General features: G+C 38.0%; 4 protein-coding genes across 11 annotated transcripts in view; 3 read left to right on the top strand and 1 right to left on the bottom strand.

Annotated features, from left to right (window-relative positions):
• Window positions 1-3327, top strand: part of LOC137953394 (CSC1-like protein HYP1) — a 64944-nt gene extending 61617 nt beyond the window's left edge. For all 7 annotated transcript variants that reach the window (XM_068800778.1, XM_068800777.1, XM_068800772.1 and 4 more), the window contains 2 exons: window positions 915-1148; window positions 2947-3327. In XM_068800778.1, coding sequence (XP_068656879.1) covers window positions 915-1148; window positions 2947-3105 — 393 coding nt within the window. In that variant the 3' untranslated portion in view covers window positions 3106-3327. The remainder of the gene's footprint in view (window positions 1-914; window positions 1149-2946) is intronic.
• A 2452-nt stretch (window positions 3328-5779) lies between these two features.
• LOC137952760 (ethylene-responsive transcription factor ERN1-like) lies at window positions 5780-6970 on the top strand. Its single transcript, XM_068799818.1, has one exon. It carries the CDS (start codon window positions 5780-5782, stop codon window positions 6968-6970), a length of 1191 nt encoding a protein of 396 aa, XP_068655919.1.
• Window positions 6971-8901: 1931 nt separating this feature from the next.
• On the bottom strand, window positions 8902-12081 carry LOC137953966 (uncharacterized). Its single transcript, XM_068801543.1, has 3 exons — window positions 11552-12081; window positions 9353-9417; window positions 8902-9280 (listed from the first exon to the last, which is right to left on the bottom strand). The coding sequence occupies exons 1-3, from the start codon at window positions 11607-11609 to the stop codon at window positions 9089-9091; spliced, it is 315 nt and encodes a 104-aa protein (XP_068657644.1). The 5' UTR covers window positions 11610-12081; the 3' UTR covers window positions 8902-9088.
• Window positions 12082-12929: 848 nt separating this feature from the next.
• LOC137953833 (uncharacterized) lies at window positions 12930-21851 on the top strand. Of its 2 annotated transcripts, none has more exons than XM_068801347.1 (8): window positions 12930-13455; window positions 13550-14266; window positions 15193-15257; window positions 15331-15407; window positions 19989-20058; window positions 20269-20353; window positions 20445-20495; window positions 20976-21851. In XM_068801347.1, the coding sequence occupies exons 1-8, from the start codon at window positions 13387-13389 to the stop codon at window positions 21606-21608; spliced, it is 1767 nt and encodes a 588-aa protein (XP_068657448.1). In that variant the 5' UTR covers window positions 12930-13386; the 3' UTR covers window positions 21609-21851. The 2 variants fall into 2 exon arrangements, with proteins under 2 accessions (XP_068657448.1, XP_068657447.1); XM_068801346.1 differs by having other exon boundaries at window positions 20269-20362.
• Window positions 21852-22159: the final 308 nt, after the last annotated feature.

The following is a 22159-nucleotide window of genomic DNA, read 5'->3' as shown; positions in this document are numbered from 1 at the left end:
TCTCTGCAGATGTCTTATTCTTTGAAAATGTTTCTTATTTTTTAGAATTTTTTGAATCCATCACTCCCATGCTACTTGATGTTGATGTTCTTTGAAAAATGTTTTTAGTGGTGTATCTTTTCCTATAGAGCTGAAGCCATTGCAAGTTTACCAATGTAGAAAGACTCCAAAGATGCTAGCCAAGCTTGATGGGAAAAATTATGTATTATCATGTTGAGCTTAAAGATGTATTTGGAGTTGTTGATTTTCAGGACTCTATGCATTTAGCTCATGGAGAAAAAGAGAGTTCTCCCGATGAGTCCCTCTCGTTTTCTCCATGAGCTAAATCCATGGAGTCCTGAAAATCAGGGGGAAGAAGAGGTTATGGACTTATTGTCCCAACCCTTCCCTTGAAGCTCAATTTATAAATTAATGAAACTAGAATATTACAATTATGCCCTTGGAACTTAACCTAATTACATCAATGTCATCTCTATGAGATGACTCTTTATTTACTATCCTACCATCATTGTTATGACCTGGCTTAAGACTTTGGCTCATGCTTATTGCTAAAAAACACCATAACTCTTTGTTTGGAGAGTTCATTTCTCAGTTTATACTTCAGGTGGAGGCCAACACAGCTTTTAGGCAGTCTCTCAGATTAATGTTGAAATTTTATCTGTTATAGATATCATCAACTTCAGAGCTTTTTTCCAATTATCTATCTTAACTTTCAATAATCTAAACTAATTCGTTCTTCTCTTTAATGAAATATGGATGTAGCTGCATTTGCTGCTGCTTCCCTTCAGAAAGGATTCCAAACAGTTGTTGTGATATACTATTTTTTCCCAATATTTTTTGTTTTTCCTCCTGGACTTAACTCCTACAACTCATTTGAAGGATTACTGAAATCAAGCTTTGGTTTATTATTGTAGTTTCTGAATCTGTATTCAGCCAAGTTTGAGACTGCTGGGAAGTTTTGGCCTATTGTCCATTGTTCAACTATATTTTCTTTGATACTTATGCATGCAATAGCAATAGGAATATTTAGTCTAAAGAAGCTTCCACTAGCATCGAGCTTGACACTGCCACTTCCTGTGCTCACACTTCTGTTCCACGACTATTGCCGCAAACGTTTCTTGCCAAATTTCAAGGCTTACCCAACCGAGGTACTCACTATCCTGTTAGATTTTCTTTTTATTTTTCATGGGCATATATTTAATTTTTACGTGTTTTTTGTGCTTCATCTGTCCCACATTTTTTGTTGATCAGTGTAGTTTTCTAACTGTCAGTGAGTTGATGTGGGTGAGATCAGTTGTTCAAGAGTTAAACCTGCAGGTTGCTGAACCTATGACCATGTGTTGTGATAATCAGACAACTATATTTATTGCAATCAGTGTTCTATGAGAGAACTAAATATATAAAAGTTGACTGCCATTTTATTCAATATACAGTAATGCGGAAAGAAGTTGTTGCTTCCTATGTTCAGTCTAGTAATCAAGTTCGTGATATGTTTACTAAAGTTTTGGGTAAACATGAATTTGGGGCATTTTTTAACAAACTGGGGCTTCTAGACATCTATGCTCTAGTTTGAGTGGGAGTGCTAGGAAATAGCATAAGGGGCATTTTTTGTCATTTTAAATGGTCTGTATTTTCTAGTGAGGGTACTATCTTACTCAGCATGGTTAGATGTCTCTATGGTCCAATTTTCATGTAATTTGGAGGTGTAGATTGGGAGTTATAAGTGTATGAAGGGCATATCAATCATTGAACCCAACTCTTACTTAAGCGAATAAAAGAGATTTTGGGATCAATTTCTAATCCCCAACGAGAGACCTCTCTAGCTCTCTTTTTTTTCTAGCAACTTCTCTCTTTTTTCCTCTTTTTTTCCTTTCAAAATTCTTTATTTCATTATTTTATAGGGGAAAGGGGTTTGTAAATCCTAACATCTCCCATCTCTTTTCTTCTTTCAAATTTCAGCAAATCCAATGAGAATTAAATCATACGAAATAGAAGACACCATCGTCTCTTTAAGTTGACAAGGTCAACTCACAGACCTTGAACTAAGCTACTCTAATACCATGATAAATTTTGTAAGATAAAAGTATTAGAAGGTTTAGAAACCCTCTCCTATTTATAATTTAAACTATCAATCAAAATTACATCCATATCTCTGCTCTCCCTTAAATCCTAGAAAACTACTTTCTATAGAAAACAAATATCCTACAAAATAAATAGAACTATATAAACTCTAAATATAATTTCTAACAAGTATTACATATAGAACACACCTTTTTCATTTACTTTCAAGCCTCTAGGAAAAGAATGAATTACGTAAAAATATATAATCTATCCTTTGAGCTGGACGATGTATGTTGACCTTTTTCTTGCTTGTATTAGATGTCTTGCAGCAGTTTGCTTCTGAGAATCTGTGGACTATCACCCAACTGAATTTGGAGTATAATCAAGATTAAATCTGTAGAAGAACAGATGAAAATGAAGTTGGACAAACAATAGACAGAAGAAAGAAATAAGAACAACAGCATCTTCTCCTTCTAGCTGGAAGATGGATATTGACCATTTCCTTGCTTGTATTAAATGTCTTGAAGTAATTTGCTACTGAGAATCTTGTTACCAGCTAACTGCATTTAGACTATGCTCTAGCTGAAATCTGTAGCAGAACAGATGAAAAGTGAAGTTGGAGAAACACGACATAGAAGAAAACAAGAACACCAGTGTCTTTGAGAAAGTACAAGGATAGACAATTTTCCTATTGTGGATCTTCCCTCTGCCTTTAATTATAGAAACACAGAAAAACCTTTGTCATTAACACAAATTGGCTCATGTGTTGAATATACAAGTGTAATGCTCCTCTCGATCTTGGGCAAAGATATAATAAAGAACTAGAAGATCTTACTATATTGTATTCTGCACACTACTCAGCAAAATAAATACTTTGTTTTGCAGAGTCTGATTAAGAGAGACCGACAAGATCAGAATGACCCTGCAATTGGCGATTTCTTTGAAAAATTGGTGACTGCCTACAGGGATCCTGCCATGGAGCCTATCCAATATTCAAAAAGCGAGGATGGGCGTAGTTCTCCTCTTCTCTCAGACCATGTTTGAGAGCAGAATATAGAAGCGCTCTTGTGTCTTGTTCTCCAGAAAAATACTCTCTGCAGATAATTGGTAATAGGTCCCTCTTGCAATGGATGCTCCCTGAGTCTCCTTGTTTTACATTATGTATTATTGTGCAACATATTGTATCCCCTTTTCCTTTTTTCTTTGAGAAGTACATATATGATCTTGTTGAAATTAGTGCTTTAGTAAGAGCGAGCAGTTTCTTTACATTGTGTTTTAGATGTTACTTGCTCTTGGTTTATGTGGTCTGTGCATCAAATCTCCTCGTTTGTAGGCGTAATATTTAGGTTTTCTCCTAGGATGGCTCCAAATATAAGTGAATCCAGAAGTCTATTCCTCAACATTCAAGTAACATTTACGTTCTGGGTCAAAAAAGATCATTGCAACTTTTTAAGATGACTATTCTGTCATTCTGTAAAGTAAGGGAAAAAAAACTTTTTTTCTCTGCTTGAGGATGGGGCTTTTCTTCATCACTCACAATCGATGTGAACCGTTCCCAGTGCTGTTGTCTATTCCTCCCATTTCAACAAGGTATAAGTGTAACGGCGAGAAGATGAGAATTTTACTAAACTATCTAATTTTAAAAATATAGTTGTGAAACTAACCATGAATTAACTCACAAACTTAATTTTAAAAATATTCACCTTTTAACCGGTCAATTGATCGGAAAGTACACGTTTCATTACATTTTATTTATTATTAAAAAAATGTTAAATTTTATATTAATTATTAAATAAAATCATCTTCTAATCTGATTAACACCTTTCATTATCGATTAAACATATTTTCTAATTAAAATTTCATTTATAAAAAAAATATTTTAGTTTTTAAAAATCTTATTTGTTGTTAGATGTTTATTACCTTCTATTTATTGTAATAATATATGTAAATTATTACATATTAATTAATCAAAATCATATTCTAATCTATTTAACACATTTCATTATAGATTTAATTAAGGTGCAAGCCCCATCTTCATTCTCAATCATAAAAAATAAAAATAAAAATAAAAATACCAATTTTTTTTTTTTTTTCATGTAGAGATCAATCCGATGGACCCATTAGGTTTTGTTCCACAAAATCTTGCAAGATGCTATGGTGGAGGTGACGATTGAGAAATTAAAAAGAGAGGGCACTCTTTCTTAATTGATCTGCTTAATTAATTAATTAATGCCTTGTACTGTGTCCAAACATAAACACTACTCCGTGAATAGTGACATATCTTCGTTAAAATCCCTCCACATGGAGACTGACGAGTGAGTAGCCTTTCGTGTCCCAGTCAAAAAAATACCATAACAGACATGATCGATCATCTCTTATTTATTTCTTAATCTTTCTCTCGAAGACGAGACGATTTCTTCAATGCCTAGCATTGTCCTTCGAAAATCAGAACATTTAATTCAATTATTGAGTGTAGAGTAAGCAATACTTTATATTAAATATTACACTCGTCTCTCTCTCTCTCTCTCTCTCTCTCTCTCTCTCTCTCTCTCTCTCTCTCTCTCTCTCTCTCTCTCTTCCCTCCTGTGTTTGCTTGTTTTTGGTGCTGTTTGGTATTTGACCTCGAGGAATGCTCCGTGGTGTTAATATCAAGGGAGTAAACAACAGCACAAGAAACGCATAAAAAGGAATGCTCCTTCCCTCACTACAAATAGGGTGTGTCGTCGTTGCCTGTTTTTGTTTACGGTTTGCTCTTTGTACTTTCTAGCTGCTTATTTTTTAGCCTTTCCGAGGGAAATTGTGCGTGAATGGATCTACTATACGGCCATTACGTTACTGAATGGGTACCATTTGAATTTTTATAATACTGGATAACTAGGATGGTGGATTCTAATGGCCAACGTTTATTATTATTTTGTAAGTGATAGAGAAGCTTTCCGTGATATGTATGGAGGAGGAAAGAGCTTGTACAGTAGCATTAGAAGCATTAAAATACCCGATAGTTTTAGTGGGAAATGAAACAAACACACTAGATGCCCATTTTATGTCACTATTGGTGGGGGCAGTCGGTCTCCCCTCCGTCACCATAATCATGATTATATATGTTTTTTAATCAGTGGTTAATTATTCAAGGTGAAGGTGATTTTATGCAGTTTTCTATTGGCAGATGTGGCCAAAATATAGGCCTTTGTTTGTGTGTAATATACATGGAAAATCTGATATCCATACGGAAGCTCTTGGTTACTTGACTTAAATTGTTTGGAAGAGGAGAAGAGGAGAAGAAGAAAATATGTGAAAGTTACTGGAAACTCGATCGCTAATACTAAAGTTAGACAAGGAAAGCAAATTTAGCTGTTTAAAAACTACAAGCTAAGTCCCACAGGACCAACTCCACATCAGTATTCAAATGTTTCAGCAGAAAAGATTTAAACGTTAAAGAAAAGAAGCAACGATCCATCTCTCCCAAAAGCTTAAGTCAAATTACATTTTGTTCCCCTCCTCACCGTCTGACAAAAGCTTCCATTTGTTTGGTGTAGAAGCCGAAAATGAAACAAAACAAGGAGGAAAAAACAAGCAATTACGACCCCTTCAATCCCACCGTCCCCCTTCCCCACGTCTATAAATTCACCCCTTTTAGCCCTCCACTAACCCAGAAAGTCCGGAGTGAGAATTTCAGAGCTTCTGTAGAGGTGCAGTTGATTCGGAGAGTTAAAAAGACATGGTGAGAAAGAGAAAGGCTGGAGATCAAGGAAGTGAAGAAAGCGCAATAGGCTGGGAGGAAGTGGTAAAGGAGGCAGCGGCTCTGGGCGGCTTGCGGCGAGCCAGAAAGCGCTTCATAGGTGTCCGGCAACGGCCATCGGGGCGGTGGGTGGCGGAAATTAAAGATACCATTCAGAAGATAAGGGTATGGCTGGGCACGTTTGATACTGCAGAAGAGGCAGCCAAGGCTTACGATGAGGCAGCTTGCTTGCTTCGTGGAGCCAACACGCGTACCAATTTCTGGCCTTCCTCACCATCTGCAAAATCTGCCCCGGCCCTTCCTTCTAAGATTTCAAACCTTCTTCTTCTTAGGCTCAAAGCCAGGAACGCTTCGTCTTCTGCCACTACTCTTCCGGTGAACCATCACAATCAGCAACCAGTACAACAACAACAACAACACGAAAATGAGCAAACCCAATACATGAGAGACTTATTTGGAGCAGAACATGACACCCAAGTGGCCGAATTTCTAGATCATGCAGCAGGGGATACTCCCGTCTCCACTAATATTTTTGCTGTCTCTAGTTCCAATATTATCGGTGGTAACAGCATCAATCTGGCTCTCCAATCCACATTCATGGGGCGAGAACCTCTCCCTGGAGGTGCAAAAGAAGATTCCGATGGTGATTGGAATGATATCATGAGTCAAAACTCCAGTGGCGTTAGTTTCTATTCAGAAGCAGCACACGAGGAAGCGGAAGTTGAAGATCTTGAAGCCCTGGATTTTCAGTTTATTGATGTGGCAAGTTCCACTAGCTATTACTCTCCGTTCGACATTGCAGATGAGATAGTGGAGCACATAGAGGAGGAAACTATCGCTGGTGAGGATCCATCCATGCTAGGAGAAGATATGAAGAGAATGAAGTATGAGAGGAAGTTCTCTGCATCGTTATACGCTCTTAGTGGGATCTCTGAGTGCTTGAAGCTAAGACTTGATCTTGCAGGCGGGTCCGATCTCTTGAGTAACCTTAGTAGCATTTGTGCTAAAAAACGAGTAGAGGGGAAAGAGAGTTCAATTCAAGAAGGTTCTCCATCAACAACAACCGTAACAACTGAAGCCGATACTGACAGTACAAGTACCGCGAGCGATGGAGGTGAAACATCCCTTTGGAATTCACTTGATCTCCCTCCATTATGTTTTGTGATATAGGAGAAAGCTAAGCTAGTTCCTGCCTGGGAATCATCCCTTTTAACCCATGGAAAGAGAGAAATTTTCAATAACAAACTGAATGATTTCCCTTAACAGTTTACAAATGAAGGTTGCTAACTGCAGCAGAAGACTAAACAATATGTTACTTTTTTTTTTTTCCCCTCTCGTGTAGACAGCTTGAAGCAATAATTTATAGTTTTTATTTTAGTTGTTTTGGGTTCTTAGTTTCGTACTTAACAGTATTTGGAGGTGCCTTCTTCCATTGAGAACGCTAGCTATATGATGCCATGCCATCCTACTATCTTTCACCTCTTCACGAGTCTGGAGAGGAGCTAGTAGCTCGAGGAGTGAAGCTGTAAATTTTAATACATCAAGCTGTAACTTCAAGGTTTTTAACTTATTGAGTGTTAGCTGGACACGATCCTTCAATAACCAAAAATTTTGGTCTAAGGGTAGCAAACATGAGCAAATGCATTAAGCCAAATCAAGATTGTGAAAAGAACAAAGGAAGCGACTGATTGCTCTGAAGAAAACAAGCTAGGTGGAAACTAGACTTCAGCGAAACATTTTTTACTTATATGGACCTGAGGTGTAGGTACCAGGTTTCATTTCAAAAATCATAATCTCTAGCACTGAATGAAGCATTGCCGAGCGTCTGGTTTAAAGAAGTTGAAATCCGGATGTGTTATGTAAGGGTTAGAAGTGAGAAAGGTGCAAAAATGTAACCAAGGTCGATGGACCTTGTTATGGCCCTATGAAACCCAACATAGGGTATAGATATCAGGTTGGATTATCCTAGTATGAAGTAAGTGTAAGAGTCCATTTTTTTTTTTTTTTTTTTTTTTTTGGTGTGTGTTTCATCAGTATAGAAATCAAGCACACAAATTCCATAGGTAGTAAAAAAATTTCTTCCCCTTCCATTGTACCAAGTAAACACATAAGAAACAATGCATGGATCTTGATGTTATACTATCCGAATTTTCATGCATTACCTAAAATGTCTTAAATTCGAAAAATAAAATAGTTAAAGAGTACTTACCCTCATTTTGGAAATTTCTTGTCCTTCTCTTCAAGTCCACTAATTCTCTTTGGTGATTATTCCTCTCACGAGATCGGGTAGAGTTTATTCGAGGATTAATTTGACTTTCTTAACATGTGCTTATATAAAGTCCATTGGCTCAAGCTATCTAACTCTAATAATGATTCTTCCTTCATCTTAACTTCCTACTCAAATTAAAACTCTAGCGAGCCTCAACAAGTGAATTTGATCCACCATGATTCTTCCTTTATCTTAACTTCCTACTCAAATTCAAACACTTGCTTCACCCTATGATATGTGTCCAGAAATCCCTCATGGTCAACATGGAATCCCCACAAGATTTGGCTGATTAGAGTATAAGATTGGGGCACCACCACTTGGCCTTTGAAGAGGAAAAGAGACTCGGTGTCCTAGAACAATGTCATTAACATAAAGCAAGCATTTGTGACATGAGGAGAGAATGGGTTTCTCTTGAAAACACTCAAATGTGGTCAAAAGGAGACTTACAAGCCTGGCCTAACCAGAGGAGTAAATTAGTATACATTTTACTTTATAAAATAATTTTTATGTTACTTAAATTATACTATAGAGAGGCAAAAGAAGAACAATATAAAACAAATTGGGTAGGTAAAGAGAAGTGGGACAGCTTGTTGGAGATCAGCCTTCTTCAAACCCAGTCCCAACCCATGGGAATTCCTGTTGCCACCCCATATAGCACTTACCATAGAATATTTAGTTTTTATTATACGATTGTTAAAATTATATGCATACAGTGTCAATAAATTATTATTTTTTCTTCCCTGGATTCCTGCTAGTTTAAGATGGAAACGGCAGTCTTCCAAGGATACTGCCCCCGTATTGAGAGTACATTTAAAAAAGAAACAGATACCTGTAGAAGAAGCTGAAACCTTTACCCATAGCACAAAAACTATAAAAGGTACAGAAGCCGAGAACAGTCTGAAAGCCAGCAAACCAAATTACCAGTGTACTAAACATTAAACATAGTAACTATTGCAATAGATAATCTTCAGTAAGTCAGCCAAACCCCAACAATCTTTTTCTACTTGACCGCTCCAGACCTATGGGCCATTCTTCGGGTGACTTGGGGGCGTAGGCTGAGGAATATAAGGCCTGAAGGGACTACCATGCTCAATTGGTCCAGTCTTTATAGCTGCCTTCGAACTTGGAGCAGGATCGATAAGGTGGTAATCTTCGAAACTAACTTCATGCCTGTCCCTCTTAGATCTGCCATTCAGATCATAGTTGTTCTCCTGTGGCACAACCGAGTTATAATTTTTACACTTCTCTAAATTAGGGGAGAAATATTCAGGAAAAAATTGCACCTTCAACTTCCTTTTGAGTGTGTTTGGCTGTAAGACACATTCTCCACAGCTCCGAGGAACAAAACCTGAGGTAAAAGGCAAAAACCTTCAGCATTAGAATTCCTTAACTCTCCTTGAAGATCCATAGCGGCCTGTCAATGCATGAAATATAGTTTACTGATAGAAGAAATTCTATCCTTTACAGGGCGGTAAGTGGGGGACCTGTCAAGAGGCTTCCGTAAAAGGTTTTCAAGCACCCATGTAAAGAATTCTAATTTTTTACTTGACAGGGCAGTTATGAAAAGTTTTACTCAATAATAAAATATGTGTTTAATGAGTAAAATGCCAACCTCCAAATGTTGGTTGGTTGCTCAACGGTACACCCAGTTAATAATGTTTACCAAACGTCCGAGATTCAGTTAAAGCGGAAGGTAATAATGTAGAACAGCACAAGTTTTAAAGGATCACTCATTGCAAAACGAATAGCAATTTTCAACACCACAAAAAACATAGCCCGTTTCTCTTAGTCGAACAATTCAACTTTTATCTAAATGAATGCCTGTGACCAACCAATTTATGATTTGGTAAGGTCAAAATAGCGGTTTAAACTAAGTGACATTGCTTTATCTTCATGAGCCATGCTGTAAGTCAAAGTAATCAGCTAATAAGTCCATAGTTCCCTAATAATATTTGATCCCAAGATTAGCTGCAGTATGTCAAGGGATATTTTGCATAATCAAGGAGCCCATTGTAATTGGCCCTATACCCCAGTATAATAACTTATCTATCTAAAAGATTGTTTCGAAAGATCCTCCCATATCGAAATGAAATAGAGAAATGAAACTATCACAAAATCTGTAAGAGAGACAGAAAGAAGAAGATTCTTTTAATGAAAAATGGTATAGAGATATAATACCTGATGTAGACCCATGCGAGAGAGAGAGAGAGAGAGAGAGAGAGAGAGAGAAGCATGTCTAGTTCGTGCATTTGAAGAAAACAATTGATTAAAATTCAGCTGAAACCTCATTTGTAATGTACACGATCGAAAAGAGGTGCACAAGGTGGTTAGGCCACTGATGGAGCATTAACTCCTTCAAATTGTGTGAGAGGTTTGTGGACTATTTACCAAACATATTGCTTTTGAAGTTAGCACTACATCCAAAATTAAATCCATAGTTCATTTCTGATCCTTGTCTAAGTTGAATGTATAAGTTTGTTAAAAAATTACTTACTGAAGTCGTAAAAGTACTTTGCACCAGCTTAGTATTCATTGTGAATTGATGAACCTTGTCATGACTTAAATGAGGATAGCTTTGGTAGATAGGGGTATTCCTAGACTAAACAGAGCATACCAGGAGTATCATGGGTCACATAAAGATGAGTGGTTTATGTATCAATATATCCAAGGAGAAAATATAGATCAACAGTAAGATGCATCCAGGGATGCTTAGAACCTGACCAAAAGAATAAAACAGAAGAAATGAAAAAAATAAAATAAAGAAAATAGTCATTTTTTGGATGAAAATGAAGGAAGCGCAACTGGAGAGCCGTAAGGATGGTATGGATCTACAGACCAACCAACATTCACAAAAGGTTCGGTCCCCTCATTCCCCTATTTGGGTGTAACAAGTAAAGAATCGGAGCCGCTTCCTAGCCCAAAAACAATTTGGCAGAGTGGACGACTCAAGAGACATAAATTTTTTTTACTTGACAGTGACAGAGTTAATGACTGCTCCAATCATGAGGTTTTGGGCTAAACAACCAGAAAATCCGAGATTTGAGTTGTCTGCCACCTCTGCTGGCAGACTGATTGTTGGGTAATTTCAGCTAGACTGAGTAAAACTTTCAGTAACTCAAGATCTCATCTTTTTTTCCTCAAATGAGAAGGTTGACATTCAGAGAAAATCATAGGGTCTTAGTGCTAAAAACATCTTTGTCTCAAGACTGTGAGGTAAATAGAAGACTGTCGTATTTATATATGCTGAAGATGCGAACAGAAAAAAATTATATCACAAGGCGTAATCGGTGTTTAAATGATCTCAATCAATTCAATGAACAAAACTTTCCAGTTAAATACATATATAGATGTACATGTAACATTAAATCAAGTCTAAACCAATTCATTAAGACTCTCCATAACACAGAAAAATAACTCACATTGCATACGTTTAAATCATGAACGCAAATTAGTAGCCGAGGCAGGATTCAAGAATGATATACCTGCAAAGGACGTCGGGGAGAACAAAACAAGCAAGATCACTATTGTAGCCACAGCCATGAACACAAAAACCCTGTGGTTTTAGTTAAAAAGTATCTTTCACAAACTCTGCAAGCCCAGAAAGCCGTATTCCTTCTTATTAACAGCTCAAAGAAGGGATGAAAAAACGCATAATGGGTTACCCAAGAGCTCCAAAGCCCTCCAGAACTCCGCGGACGACGAGATCTTTAACCAGCAGAAGTGGGACTGGGTTGCCATCATTTATTTTCGTTATCTTTTTGTCTGTAGAAAGGGTGTTGCAGATAACCGGGAGTGAATGAGGAATAAATGCCGAGTGGTGGTGGAAAACGAGCCCTTGCAAGATCAGAATGCAGCGTGGAGCACGTCACCATGCATTGCCAGATGCGAATTAAATTATTTCTCTCTCTTCTATTTTGTTCGTTAGTGGATTCTCTGAGGCCATCTCTCATATCCCTCGCGATGCTTCAGACCTTTCTCCTCGTGTGATCCCAAAGCCATGGTTGGAAAGAATCTTATGAGTGAATCAGACCACGAACCAGAAGAATTATGTATGTCACCAAAACCGAACTACACCCATGTTTTACCTTCAATAGCATTCGAAACGTTTCCGATTGTCGAATAAAATTGTCCGTTCCCAAAACCTATTTTTTCCATTCCTACCGTAAGTTTATACTCATAAGAAACTTATAAAATTACATAATTCAGTACTTGTATAAAACCCTGCAAGTAGGGTTTGGAACGCCTTGGGCTCCCCCACTTGAAATTGGGTTTTTTTCTTTGCCCTATCTTTGGCCGAAATCTAAAACTCATCCCCGGTTTTGAGACCGGGTCTGGTCAGGTTTCCCGTGAAACCCGACCTGACCACCTCTTTTGAGTGCCTGAGTCAATTTTTCTAACAAGAGTCTTAGGTATAAAGTAAACGGTGGTTATTTTACAAAAAAAAAAAATTGTATTTTAGAATACCCTTTATATGTTTACAATTTTTTTACTTATAGTCGGGTCTAGATGGATCAAGGTCTATTCCAGACCTGACGTGATGCACACCACCCCTAGATGGGACCTGACCATCTCTCCAAGTGGCTCTCTATTTTTATAACATGGGTCTTACGTATGAAGTCAATGGTGGTTATTTTACAAAAAAATTATTAGTATTTAGAATACACTATATATGTATATATCTTTTTTTTCATAATTTTTTTTAATCAAAATATCCATGTATCGGTTTCTGGTACCTGATTTTTTACGAGGTCCGGTAATAGGTTGCGGTCGTGCAACCCGGGTTCAAGCTTTTTGAAGTTTGAAAGTTTGCTTGGCGTGGGCAGGATTTAGGGCTTATGAAGTGATATCGCATCTCTCCTTCAGCCTTGTATTCGCATAGCGTTTCTGCGTCTCCATCTATTTCCCGTTTCTGGTGTCTACTCGCCATGTCTGAAGCACCCCGCAATTTCGTTGTGGAAGGAAAGTGTGATGGCCGCTGAAACGCTCTGTAAAGGGGTTCCCTCAACTTCTTTCTTTCTCGTTCGAAGACATTGAGCCGTGTTAATTTGCTCCCTTGGTTTTGTTATTCTTCGGAGTCTACTTTATTGGTCTTCGACTCGTCCTTCTCCTTTTCTTCTTTTTTATATATCTCGATGATGAACTGTGAACTGTCCTTTTGGATTTCCAATGATTTATTCAGCTCACCTTGGTTGAGTTTGTGAATCTTCGTTTCCTTTCTTATCTTTTGCTTTGTTTGCTGCTGTTACTCTTTTTAACTGTGAATGATCACTTCTTTATAATAAAAGAGAAGGGGAAAGAGGAAAAGACACAATTCACAATGCTGCCTTTCACGCCCTCCTTCAATGGAATGCAGTCCCATGGTGGCAATAGTTGCGTTCCTCAGCAGGTGATTTATTAAAAGTTTGCTTTCTTTCATCTTAGAAGAAGTTCTTTATAATTAATTTAATTGTTGGTTCATTTGGTCCGTTTTGGTGGTACAGGTCTTATTTCCCGCCCAAGGTCCCGTGAACTCGGGTAATTTTGGAAGTAGCTTCAATCATCTATTTCCATGTTCTTCCGGTGCCCAACCACAAATTCCTTCTCATTTTCATGCCCCGGGAAACCAGTCTCCACTTGTGCCATTTGGTGTTGATAACACAAGTATGAATTTCGGGAACTCACACGCAAATGCAGTGTCCATACCTACTAGACCTCCTTTCCCTTCGGCTTCTTTTCCTGGTGTCGTCTCAAACCATCAACATCTATCGCATGCAATCCAACAAACTGTGCATCAATTGGGTTTTGTGCCTCATGGCCATCTCTCCACCGTGCAACAAAGTTTTAATCCGATTGCATCTTTTCAACCAGCTTGTTGGCAATTTTGCTCTCATCAGCCTTCCCAAGGTGTTAATCAAAATCCACATGGACGGGTTTTCTTGCAGACCCCTATGGGATGTTTAAGTCAAATGCATCAAATGATAGATGCTACTCCAGCAGTTAATTTTAATGTTGCAAATCAAATAGTGGATATGTCAGGCCCTGAACAATGTGGAAACTCCACTGTGAATATGAACAACAGAAATATAGCCACTGATATAATGCATAAAACAGTCCCAAACCCAAATACATTTCTATCACCTCTAGTGGATCAAAAGGCTATGCAAGTGCCTCCTGGTCCTAGCCAGCCGTCACAAGGAAATACTTCTTTACATTCTCAGGTAGCTCATATGTTAATTGGCTTATGAAGAGAAGAAATACATTGCAGATTCATTATGTTGTCATCATGCTTTCTGACTGCTTCTTATTAGGATGACATAAGCTTACTTACTTTTCATGAAAATTTACCTTTTGAGGTTATTTAGGATGATAGATGTTTATTGATCCTTTTTTCTCTGCATGTTATGATACCGCTTGTTTATTGTCTGAAAGGAATAAAGTATGAGCTATAATTCCTGCTGAAATGTCATAATATTTTACACAGTTTTCTTACTTGATTTATCTAATGGTGTTAAAGTATCTTTTTTCTTCATAATTTCATGTGGGACCTCATGTTTTAGGGTTATATTGTTTTAGAATTGGGGATTTTAGGACTTAGGCATAGATTGCATAGAATTTGGAGTGCAAGGAGAGACATGGAATGCAGGAAAGAAACATAGAAAATTGAGAAGAGGCCAAGGGAGAAGAAAGCCTGTACTAGTTTAAAGAGAGATGAAGCAGATGAAGTGCATGTTCTTATGGAATTAAGACTGGCTTGACTTAATTCACAAAGTAACCACCTTACACAAAGTAACCACCTTACATGCGCTGGCAAGCATTCCATATGTAGCCAATTCAACACTAAAATCACTCAAATGTAACAGAAAAAAAGTGTTAAAGTTTCAGGCCTGCACATCAAGTTATTGAATAATATGAACACTCATTTTTTGGCTCCCCATATGTGCCTGCAATGTACTTTCCATTATTCTGTACTCATCATTTCTTATGCTTCTAAGATCACTCAATTCGTAAAGTGGGGGTAATGGGATAATTCTTAATAAATTTTAACAGCTCTTGTGCTTCAAAATGTATGTGCATGCTCTTGTTTCCTTGTTTAGATGAACCATGTTGGAAGAGTATGAAAATTAACATCTCAAATCTCAACCAGGGAAATACAAGGAAGAATTTCCGAAATGGTCCTCAAGGATCTAGAGAAAGATATTCACCACAAAAGTAGGTATTTATGAGGAAGACACTGGCCTTTTTTCATTACTGTAGGTTCCATACTGAATCATCTTTTTTGCAGATTCCAGAAACACCAATCACAGCATTCAGGCAATCCAAAAGGGAAATTCAGTAACAACCATAGAAATGGATGGAAAGGTGATGCAATTGACATCTTAAATTGGGATCTGAAATATATATGTTGCATTCAGAGTATTGGAGCAGTTGCTTTCCTTGCAGAGCATTATCTGTGTCTATTCTCTGTGTGTGTGTGTGTGTGTGAATTTTGAATAGTGAGTGTTCATAATTATATTTAACTTATAAATTTTTAAGCATATATATAAAAATAATATTGAGCTTGGTAGATTTGTCATAGAACGGGTTGTGAAAAATCAGGCAATCGTTTTTTTTTTTTTTTTCCAGCCATATCCTCCCCATGAGGTGTGGGAAACAAGTTCTCTCCGCACTTAAACCAGGATAATGGGATGGATTGCCCTGTTTTCCCTGAAATCATGGACTGCCTGTTTTCCTTACCATGGTGCCACGCTGATGCTACTACAAGAAAGTTATCTGATCTTATAGAAAGTTAGATCTTTAGAAACCATGTGCTTGCTTGTAATTGAAAAATTATGGTGAAAAAGTCCCTCTTTCAATACCTCAGCATGGATTTTGGTCTAGTTCTTCGCAATGTTTTGCTGCTAATTGGTGCTATCCTTTTGGAAAGACCTCGACGCAAGCATGTGGATATCAATACTCTGGAAACCCTTGTTGTGAGGGTTTCCTGTCTGGACGAGCCATTGAACCAAAATATCTGAAAATCAATTCTACTTCCTTTGGTAATTGTAGTGCTGTACTTTAACCTCCATGAAATTTTAGCAGATATGTCCCTTTAGTTGGTGCTGCTAGTGGTGCCCCCTCTGGTTTCATTCCCAAACTTCATCAGAAAATACAATGTCAATGGTAGTCCTAATGAGTGGATTTTCACAAGGGGATCTTTTGGACATGATTGTAGTTGTATATGGAGATCATTCATTCCTTTTCTTGTTGTTTATTATTACGACCGTTGTTGTTACGACCTCCGTTATTTGTTAGATCCCAAATTAAGCATATTTTTGTTATTTTAATTGATCAAGAGGGTGGTTTAGGAAGTTGGGTGTAAGTGGCACATAAGGGGAATAACTTCAATTCATCGGGGTAGTGTAGCCATTAAGTATCAATTGGGTTGATCTAAGGATTGTAAGCATCTATTTAATGAGAAATTTTGTGATCGAGTAAGGGAACTAAGAAAAACCCTACTTTGTTATTGTTTTTTTTTTTTTTTTTTTTTTTTTTTGGTGTCTTCTTGCAAAACCTCAAGCACAAGCTAAATACCTTATCTTCTTCTTTATCTTTCAAGAAACCTTTATTCTCATTGTTGAACACTATCTTCTCCCCATTAGAGACTTTAGAAGGTTCGTAAAAATTGGTATTTAGATCAGTTCATTCCTCAGACATAGAGAAGGATTGGTTTTTTGTCGCAAGTCCGTGAGTTGCAGCAAAAAACTCTTTGTGGACAGAAGATCACTTGGCTTCCATGATTTTTCGATCACAAATTATACCTTGAACAAAGGACCTTCTAGTCCACTTTTTAGAGTAACAAACTGTTTCTGGTTCCAATTTTTCTACAAAGAGATTCTTGCATCTGAAGCAACAAAGATTAGTCAGAAGGAAGGCTACAAGCAGTAAAGTGAAAGGAGAAATCAAGTCAGAGAAAGCAAAGACCAGGCTGGAAGTAGGTAGCATGCTACAGAAGATGACTTTTGAGTCACATTGACCTCACACGACCAGATGGCTACCGAAGTGCACTTTTGGACTTGGATTTGGGGCCTTGATTATTTGGGATCTTGGATTACTTCAAAACTGGGGTGCAAGATGCTTTCCAGGAAATGAGGGAGCACATCAACCAATCTTTGTTTGCTATCAGCAGCAAAGCAAGCTCAAGATATCACACAGTCCATAGGCGGAACAATTCGTTGATGGCAGTCCCTTAGTTTCTCTGTTAGAAAGGGTAGATTGGCCAACATTTGAGATTGTGGTTCTACTTCAGCCTAATGAAATACGTGTCGACAATCCTAACTGAAGGTTCTAACCACAAAATCTTAAGTTGCAAGTGGGATGTTTTTTACTTGGTTAGATGGTGGAGCTCCACCAATCCATCAACCAGTAAACATGCTTACTAAAATATTTTCTTTGGGCAGCAAAGGCCCTCCCAAGGTACTTGTGCTTGAGATCACTTCTCATTGGATGGATGGAGTGACCATGATGTTTTTTTTATTTTACTTCTTGTTGACTACTTGTTTCTGATCATCAAAGTATCGGCTGATCATCAATTGGGAGCCAATGCCTATAACTGCGTGAGACTTTGGAAGAACAAATGACACCAGCTACGGTGGACAAACCTTGAGGACAAGTTTTCTTGTAGGAGGGGTGGAATGTTAGATCCACCGTAGGGTTATTATTGTTATTTTTAAGCTTATGTAGTGGTACTTTAAGAAGTTGGGTGTAAGTGGGACATATGAGGTATAGATTCAATTCATAGGGGTAATATAGACATTGACTATTAATTAGGGTTAATCTTTGGGTTATAAACTTCTAGTTAATTAGAAATTTGTGGTTGAGTAGGGTAGACAAAAAAAAACCCTACTATGTTTTTGTTTCTTTGTGTCTTCTTGCAAAAAACCTAAAATAGATGCTCCGCCCAGCCTATTTTCTTCCTTTTCCTTCGAGATTGTCAAGCATTATCTTCTTTCTGTATTGGACACTTTTGACGGTTTTTAACAATCATGGGCTGCGCTGAGGAGGGTAGAGAACCCTTCAACGTGCATGCACAGGTGAAAGGGGTTTTTATGTGCATTTGAGGTGGACAAGTCGAGGGAGAGAAGATCTACAATCGCTGGTAGTAAGGGATATTGTTCCCCAAATTTTGTAATTTCTCCTGTTTTATTAATACATCTTTTTCAAAACGTTGAGGGAGAGAAGATAAGATGGGATCCGGAGGGGTAGAGACAAAGAGTGTTTGGTGTTAAGGAGTAGGAGTGTTCTTGAAGAGGGCGTGAGAGTCTAAGGACTGTAGGTTGCTATGGGAGGAAGGTCGAGGTTAAGAAGGGAAAGAGATATTTATGGTTGAACTGAGAAGAAGAGTTAGGGTTTTGGAGAATGTTAGGAGATAGAAGATAGGTTACATGGAGGTGTTAGAGAAGAACCCATAGATTGAGAGGGAAGGAGGTGATGGATGTATGGAGTTAAGGTTGAAGGTGGCACATCAGACAATATCGCTTCACATGTTGTGGGCCTTATCTCGAGCTGGTTACATACCAAGAAGGAGTTTGCCGCTCTATCGGGTATTTCCCTTCAAGGAAACTGGAGTTTGATCGCTCATATGATAGGCCTTTGTAGGACTCTGGTAATGGCCATCTGGGATCCTCCCCCTTGTGACTGCATCAAATTCAATTTTGATGGTAGGGCTATTGATTGTCCTGGGCCGGTTGGAGCAGGTGGTGTTTTCAGAGGTAGCAATGGAGACCCTATTCTATCTTTTGTTGGGCTGGTGGGCATTATTGATTCAAATACTGCTGAAGTCAGTGTTCTTCTATTCAGCCTCCGAATCTTCAAGGAACGTCTCCATGGCTAGTTGATTATTGAAGGTGACTCAAAGATTGTCATCAGTTGATGTTCAAAAGATAGCTCCTCCTCTTGGCGCCATTGGCTCATCATTGATTGTATTGCTGACATTGTGTCATCTATTCATTGTAATTGGAATCTCATTCCTAGATCAGCCAACTCTTTGGTTGATAAATTGGCAAAATTCGGAACTTCCTATCAATCTCTCATTGTTTGGGAAGGCTTCCCCCCTTTGTAATCTACTCGATTGAGCTTTCATCTTAATAAAATTTAGCACCATTTAAAAAAAAAAAGGTTGAAGGTGCCAAGATGGAAGATGGTGAGGAGGATGATGTCGATATGGAATGGAGAGGGGAGGATAAATTCCACTTATTGGGGGTGAACCACCTCATTCTCACACCAAAAAGAGAGTTTAATGTTTGCGTATTGTGTATTTTTGTTCCATTGCTCATGAACTCATTTCAATTTATACACTGCTCTAACCCTCACCTGACTGAGTTTGTAATGCCAAAATTACTCTTGCCAAGATGCCCTCCAATTCTGGACTCCTAAGTTTTTTTTTTTTTTGAAAGAGTAATGATTTTATTATGAAGAGAAAGAAATTACATCAAGGGAGACCTCCCCTTACAATAAGAGATTGGAGGGAGGGACCCAGTTTATTCTGGACTCCTAGTGTCTTTAGACTTTATTTCAATCTTAACCAAGCGATTCTACTTTGACACTACTACTGGGCCCTTGCAGGGGCTATCTTTTTGAGTTTTACTTGGTCAAATTGACCTTATCTCCCATGACGCTACTTACAAACTTTAGCTCCTAACAGTTGTTTTGTTGTTATTAGTACTATTTTGCATATTTTGGCGATAAAATTTCTTTAACTGATACAATAGGTTTGCCTTTTATAATACATCAGGCCCCTGTTTTTGTACAAGGTGTGTCTTCTTTTCCTTAGTGACTTTTCTCCTCTGGAAAGGAGAATGGTCACTATACTTGCCTGTACATTTTCGTCTCCCACCATGAAAAAACTGCTGTTCAAGTCATGCTGATGGTATTGACTTTTTTTTTTTCACTATTCGTGATCAGGGCAACAATCAGGAGCTGGAAAACCAAATCTTATGAACTGTCGCAAGAATCCCATGCATGAACACAAGAGGTACTTCTTTACTGATTGTCCTTCCTAGTGCACATAATGTGCATGAAAACACCTTCATGTTTTGTAGCATATCCTTTTAGTTGCATGGATAGTAATAGGGGTCAAGTAAGGATCTTAAGTTGTGTTTATTGCATTACATCACTAGAAAACCTCACTATTTTCTTAATATGATATTCATCTACTTTATGATGCACCTTTTTTTTTGGGTAGAATCACCACCTCGTTGAGCTATACAGACGAAGAAATAAAAAAATGGCGGGAAGAACGCAAGAGGAATTTTCCGACAAGATTAAATGTAGAGAAGGTTTGAGTGACAAGTGGTTGTCTTCTTTATTTATTTTGTAAGATTACTACATTCTCTAATAGTGCCTTGTTGCTTTCTTCAGAACAAGTCAAACCAGCACCCAGATCACGAAGACACTAAAATGCGGCGCCAGGTATGCCACATTCTTTAATATATATTTTTTAAGAGGATCACTATCATTTGATCATTGGTCTGTTAATAGGAATTGAAAGATTTATAAAGGAAAAAACTGGGGCTTGACCTTTCTTTCTAGTGGTAGCGTTAAGAGATCCTAGGTACACATGTAGGTACTGATTTTTTGCATGCCCTGACACATGTTATACTCCATATGATCAATTTTCGGTTTAGTTTGTAGCCATCTGTTCATCTTGGTTTGGCTCACAGCAGTCAAAAGCAAAGCTCAACTTCTATCGGAGTGTTCTTGAACAAAAGAAAAAACATAAAGCTTTGGGTCTGGACTAATCTTGTTTTATTTGTGTGTGATTACTGGTCATGAATTAACACTGAATACACATATTATGTTAATAGTAGGCATGGTTGGATATAAGATGTCATATCCAAGTAACCCTTATGTGATACTCGTTCCTTTTAACTAAAAAACATGTCCCTGCAGCAACTCAAGCAAATTCTAGCAAAGCAAGCAGAGTTGGGTGTGGAAGTTGCAGAATTACCAACTGACTATCTCTCAGAATCAGAAAACCAAGTTGACAGAAATCTAGCTGAGAGAGGACTACGGCAAAAAAAGGGTAGATTCCGAAACAAGTTTGATAGAAGAGGCAGGCATGGTGGAGATGAGGTGCACACCAAGAGGCAGAAATTGGGACAAGACGCAACACATGGGCTTTGGCCAAGCACTAGGAAGCCAACCCTTTTGGAGAAACTGCTTTCTGCTGATATAAAGAGAGATAAAAGCCATTTGTTGCAAGTTTTTAGATTCATGGTGCTCAATTCCTTCTTCAAGGACTTGCCTGACAAACCGGTGGGCTCCCCTTTGGCCAGGGTTAGAGATGGATCTGGAACAGAAGATATTGTCAATGAAAAATATACGTTGAATGAAGGGGACGATGCTGTATCTAAGGTTGAAAATAATGATGATAGGGATTGTGACCAAGAAGATGCAGAAGACCACGGAGAACAAGATGAAAACGGCTGTGAAGGAGAAGAAATGGTTTATGGCGGTCAAAAGGATTTCAGAGAAGTGCAAATTGATAGCTCTGAGGGAGAAGAAGGAGAGATTACTGACTAGATCTCTCTTTCTCCCTCCAAATGTTACCTTTTTCTTTTCAAAAGTTAAGCACTGACTCCATCAAACAACTGTTTTTGCATGAGTCACAAGATTCAACGTGTGTTGTAAATGATGGTGAAGTTATTCACTTACATTCGCATGAGTTTGGATGCAGTGATGTCGAAGCTGAATGATGGTCAAGGAGGCTTGAAATGGCTAGTCGTCCGTATGGGTAGGGTTTTATTACCTTTTTCTTATGATCCATTATTGATCTCTCGTCTATTCTGCATGGAAAGGATAAGAGAACTTGATCAGTTGTGGTAGATAGATCAATGGATAAATAAACTGAAAAGTCCAAAGGTTAAGAATTATAGGAATTTTAGAAACCATAAAAAACCTCCATAAGATAATATTGAAATCGATGTATGGGCTAATTCATCTATAGTTAAACATTTGGAGAAAACAAAGTTATCCAGTGGTCGGATGGGGGCAGGGTACCCTGTTACTCATCGTTCTTCATACCCAAAAGAAATATGATCAAGATAGTAGTCAAGATCCATGATCATGATTTT

This window comes from Aristolochia californica, unplaced genomic scaffold (assembly GCF_029961685.1).
Source record: "Aristolochia californica isolate CCGP_79_NKW_82.1479 unplaced genomic scaffold, dmAriCali1.0.hap1 SCAF_16, whole genome shotgun sequence".
NCBI classification, from domain to species: Eukaryota; Viridiplantae; Streptophyta; class Magnoliopsida; order Piperales; family Aristolochiaceae; genus Aristolochia; species Aristolochia californica.
The sequence above is the reverse complement of the archived record's forward strand: the minus strand, read 5'-3'. Positions and strand labels throughout refer to the sequence as shown.